Source organism: Oxyura jamaicensis, chromosome 2, assembly GCF_011077185.1.
Source record: "Oxyura jamaicensis isolate SHBP4307 breed ruddy duck chromosome 2, BPBGC_Ojam_1.0, whole genome shotgun sequence".
In the NCBI taxonomy this organism is placed as follows: domain Eukaryota; kingdom Metazoa; phylum Chordata; class Aves; order Anseriformes; family Anatidae; genus Oxyura; species Oxyura jamaicensis.
In genome coordinates this window covers 19,125,461-19,130,312 of record NC_048894.1, presented here as the reverse complement: position 1 = coordinate 19,130,312, position 4,852 = coordinate 19,125,461, and the positions used below count along the sequence as shown (strand labels likewise).

At 51.7% G+C, this 4,852-nt stretch overlaps 1 protein-coding gene across 2 annotated transcripts in view; it reads left to right on the top strand.

Moving 5' to 3' along the window:
- LOC118161907 (polycomb complex protein BMI-1) overlaps positions 1–4,852 on the top strand; it is a 16,276-nt gene that overhangs the window by 352 nt on the left and 11,072 nt on the right. The window contains exons 2-8 of one of the 2 annotated variants that reach the window (XM_035317652.1): positions 1,632–1,743; positions 1,837–1,900; positions 2,016–2,050; positions 2,373–2,433; positions 2,519–2,575; positions 2,688–2,744; positions 3,815–4,169. In XM_035317652.1, coding sequence (XP_035173543.1) covers positions 1,632–1,743; positions 1,837–1,900; positions 2,016–2,050; positions 2,373–2,433; positions 2,519–2,575; positions 2,688–2,744; positions 3,815–3,874 — 446 coding nt within the window. In that variant the 3' untranslated portion in view covers positions 3,875–4,169. Of the gene's footprint in view, positions 1–1,631; positions 1,744–1,836; positions 1,901–2,015; positions 2,051–2,372; positions 2,434–2,518; positions 2,576–2,687; positions 2,766–3,814; positions 4,170–4,852 lie in introns of those variants that run through there. The other variant, XM_035317653.1, reaches the window with a different exon arrangement.

Below are 4,852 nucleotides of genomic sequence, written 5' to 3'. Positions count from 1 at the left end.
GGGGAGGGGGGTAAAGGAATATATTGATATGGGGGGGGGGGAGGGGGGGGTGTTAAGGGGGCTTCCTGCTGGCACCTGCGTGGGGTGGGGGGGATGCGGTGAGACGAGGGGGTCGGGGAGCGCGTGGGGTGGTGGTGATGGGGGTCCTGCGTGGGGCTGCGGTGCTCAGTGTTGAGGTTGTGCATGTACAGGGGGGTGTGCGTAAATATAGGGGTGTGTATGCATATAGGGGTATAGGGCATGCATGCACACAGGGGTGTGTGTAAATATAGGGGTGTGTATGCATATAGGGGTATAGGGCATGCATGCACACAGGGGTGTGCGTGCACATAGGGGTGTGAATGCATATAGGTGTATGCATTCATATAGGTGTATGCGGTACCCTATATTGCATACCCATATAGCGGTATGCAATCATACAGGCTTGCATGCGTGCATATAGGTCTGTGTGAATATGGGACTGTGTGCATGCATATAGGGCCATGCAGGAACATAGGGGAATGCACACATATAGGCTTGCATGTGTGCATATAGGTCTGTGTGCATATGGGGGTCTGTGTGCATGCTTATAGGGGTATGCGTGAATATTGGGGTATGCACACATATAGGTGTGCATGCATATGGGAGTATGCATGCATATAGGTGTGTGTGTATAGGTGTGCATGCACATAGGGGTGTGCATGCACATAGGGGTATACATGAATATAGGGGTATGCATGCATATAGGCATGTGTGCATATAACTGTGCATATAGGACTGTGTAAGAATATAGGAGTGTGTGTGCACATAGGGGTGTGCATGGATATAGGGGTATGTATGAATATAAGATTATATATGAATATAAGATTATATATGCGTGATTATAAGATTATGCATGCATATAGGTTTGCGTGCAGGCATATAGGACTGTGTGCATATAGGACTGTGCATGCACATAGGGGTGTGCATGTATATAGGGGTACATGTATATAGGGTTATGCACGCGTATAGGGTTGCTTGTGGGTATAGAACTGTGTGCATATAGGACCGCCTGCATGCATATAGGGGCGTGAGTCTATATAGGACCGCCCGCATGCATATAGCCGCGTGACCACGCGTGTGCATGCACGCGGGGGTGTGCACGCCTACGGCGCCGCGTGTGCGAGCACAGAGGTGCGTGCACACCGCCCCGGCACCGCCGCCGGACCCTCGCCCGCGGCCGGCTCCAGGGTGCCGCTGCGCGGGGCCGCCCCGCCGCTGCACGCCTGCCTCAGACGGCAGGTTGCAAAGCGGCGGAGCCCGGCCGGCACCCTGCTCCCCGCACCCTGCTCCCCGCACCCTGCTCCCCGCACCCTGCTCCCCGCCGGGCCGGAGGGGGGCGGCTGTGCCCCGGCTGCGAGCCTGCCTCTAACCCGCAGCCGCCCCGGGGAACCGCGAGCGGGGCGTGCAGAGGAAAGCGAGCTTCTCCTCGCCGTGCTTTTGCATCATTTTTGATGGGGTGGAGATTTTAGGCGCGGCGCCGGGACGGACCGCGGGGTCCGTAGCATCCCCATCCCTTCCCATCCCCTTCGTCCCGTCCCCGTCCCCGGGCGGGCGGCACGGCGAAGTTTGCGGGCTCCGCGCTGCCCTCCTCAGCGGGGCGTTTGTTGTAGACGATCCAGACCTGCAAGATATCGACCCGGCGGTGTTAAAGCACTGCCACGCCGCAGCTGCGACGTGCATCCTGGAGGCAGGAAAGCAGAGGGCCGACGTGGCTGCCATCAGGTACCAGCAGCGCCCGGCGGCCACCCCACTGCTGCCCTGGCTCACGGCCGAGCCGGTGCTAGCAGAGGGCTGGCGAATTCTTCTTCCCCGCAGCACGTGCCTGGAAGACTGTAAATTGGATAAAGAGAGAATCGAGCAGTTTTGCACCGAATATCAGGTTTTGAATCCAATTTTAACATACGGGTGTTTTCTTTCTCCTGCAGCAATTTGTTTGAAGCTTCCAAAATTCTTTTCTTTTCTCTCCCCCTCTCTTTCTCTTTTTTTTCCTCCAGAAAAACAAGGATGCCTTGGAAATCCTGTTGGGAAGGTAGGTGAATCAGTTCCCATTAAAGCTACTCTGAAACTCTCCTGGAAAACATCCATGCCTACTTTACCTGATTAAAATAAAAAATACTGATTTTTGAAAAATTATTATTTATTTTTAATTTTTTTACATTTTTAACAGACCTTAGAAAACAGTTGTTGAAACTTTCCTTCCTCCTTTCAGTATTCTACTTTTAAGTAACTTTTTGAACTTTTCAAGGAGCATTAAAAGTATCTGGAGAAACTTGTTGGCTTTATTGATGGGCAGCTTTAGAAAATGAACTTTTCTTTTAGCGTAGGGAACTTGTTACTGTTGTGTCTTTCAGCATAGGCAGATCTCCTCTCCATATAACTGATGTATCTTGGCGCTTGGAATATCAGATCAAGGTAATCTGAAAGCATCCGCGTGTTTCTTTAGTCCGTCCCAGTGCTGAGACCTGACTTTTTTCAATGCTCTTTGTTTTTAATTTAGACCAACCAACTTCATAAAACTTACCAGCCTTCCTATTTGGTGACCTTAAATGTGGAGGTACAGTACTGCTTGCACCCTCAGAGGAAAAAATGCAATTCCTTGTCATTTTTAAATAAAACTATCTTTTGCTGTTTTTTTTTTTTTTTTAATATTATTTTCTTTCCCTCAGAGTGATTCAGGATCGCACCCAGATGTTAGTTTTAGTTGCACGATGGAGCAATTGCAGGTACTTCTTTCCCTCCTCATTGTTTCTCTGCTTGGCTCCAGTTGTGGAAATAAATGTTTTTAACACCTTGTCAATCATAACTAAGTGATAGAAACTGTGCTCAAAAAATAAAAATAATAAAAAATAAAATAAAAATCCAGAACTGGGAGGGTATGGGAGAAACTTCTGACAAAATTACCTGGATGTGGTCTTGCTGTCTTCTCCAGTGAAGCTGTACAGTAACTGATTTGGGTTGCATGTGTTGTTTCCATGTGTACGTAAATGTTTGGTCTGTTTTCATAACCAGTGCGTGTATTTGGGAGGGGATGCATCATTGTTCTGAAACCCTGATTTCCCAAGGTTTGGGGAAATGATTAAGGAAAGCGGTTCACTGACTGAAATATGTCACGAGTAAAGATAGAGAACGAACTGGAGCCTCTTCAGTGGCATTAATGGCACGTCAGAAACAGTAGTGAAACAAACGTTGATCTTTGTTTAGCGATTTAGATGTGTAACTGAACAATGGAGGTATTGTAGTGCTTGAAAGTGAGCAAACTGGGGGAGAGTGGGAAGAGGGCTGGGGGCAGAGAAGGCAAGATATTAAAACGTCAGATTTACACTGCTGCTTGGTACATGTGTGGCTCCAAAGTTGTCTTTGACATGCTAGAGAGTATTTTAAATTGGTTCACTGACTTACGTGACATACTTTGACTGGAGAGTGATCCCAGTACAAAATTGCACTCAAAATATTTTCAGGATTTTAGAAATGTATGTAGTGCTCCAAAGCCTTGAGCGACTCTTAGCACCAGCCATTGTAACCATACCAGTAAAATCTGCACGTTAAAAATAGTGATATATTTTAGGACATCATATATGTTAAAAGGCGTTTTTTTACTTCAGTTCCAACTTTTCTGACTTTTTTTACAAGAGAAAAAAAAAAATTTAATTACTTGCTGGCATTGTTTGTCAACTGCAACAATTGTAGTATAGGATGCTGGTCTCCCTTCCCTCTGTCTGTAAAAGAAAATTCTGTGCTACTGCTAGCTGCCCTTTTAAAAATGTTTATTCTAAGATGGTGTTCCATCCCTCAGGATTTAGTGGGAAAACTAAAAGATGCTGCAAAGAGTCTAGAAAGAGCGTCTCAGATGTGACTGAAGGGAGGTGTCAGCCTGCTGAGCTCACGTACTGATGCCTAAACGCGTCTTCTGAAGGACAAATGTCTTTTATCTCCATTTACATCTCATGATCCAAAGCTTTTTTTAATGATCTCCTGGATGAGAATTAAGCAAAACAGCTGTTCTTACGGGCGCAGTTGGTATTCCATGCTTTTTTTGTGGAAAATCACCTCTCGAGTTAAACGTTCACTCAACTGCTGTCTTCCAAGCCTCCCTTCCCTTTCCCTGTGCCTCTGTTTCTTCGGTTTCTAATAAAGTTTCTTCGCTCCTATTCCTCTGTGTCGCGGGGGGAGCGGCCGGCCCTAGCAGCGGGGCCGCGGAGCCCGGCCCCGGCCCTACGGGGCGCGGCCCCACCGCGTCCCTGGCACGGGGCGTTTGGCGCTCGCCCCTCTCACGCTGTGTGCTTTAACCGGGCCGATCTCGCATCCCGGCCGGGATTAAAGGTCGGGCGGCGGCTCGGCAGGCAGAAAAGGGCCCTCGTTGAATTTTCCGGGGGCCGCCTCGCCCCGCAGCCCGCCCGCCCGCCTCAGCGGAGGAGCCCCGGCGGCGGCTCCCGCTCGACGGCGCCGGCCCCCGCCTCCCGGAGCCGCTCGGGGGGAGCTCGTCGCTTCGTCCCCTGCTCTCCGCCGCCCCGAGGTGGCCGGGGCCGAGCACCTGCCGGCGGGGGAAGCACGTCGGGGGCCCCGGCCGCCCCCACGAGGCGCCGAGCGGGGCTCTTCCCTCGGCGCTCCCCGCCCGACGGCACCGGGTGTCCTCGGCTCTGCTCCTCCGCGGCCGGGCTGCGGCGTGTCCCGGCCTCCGGGCTGCGGGATCTGGGCTCCGGGCTGCGGGAGGCGGCGGCGGCGGCTTCCCCCTGCCGCTCCCCGGCCCCTCCGAGGGGCTGCGGGCCCCGACGGGGCGGGCGGCGGCCGCGCGTCCCCACGCGGGGCGGGACGGGGCGGGCGCAACAAGTGT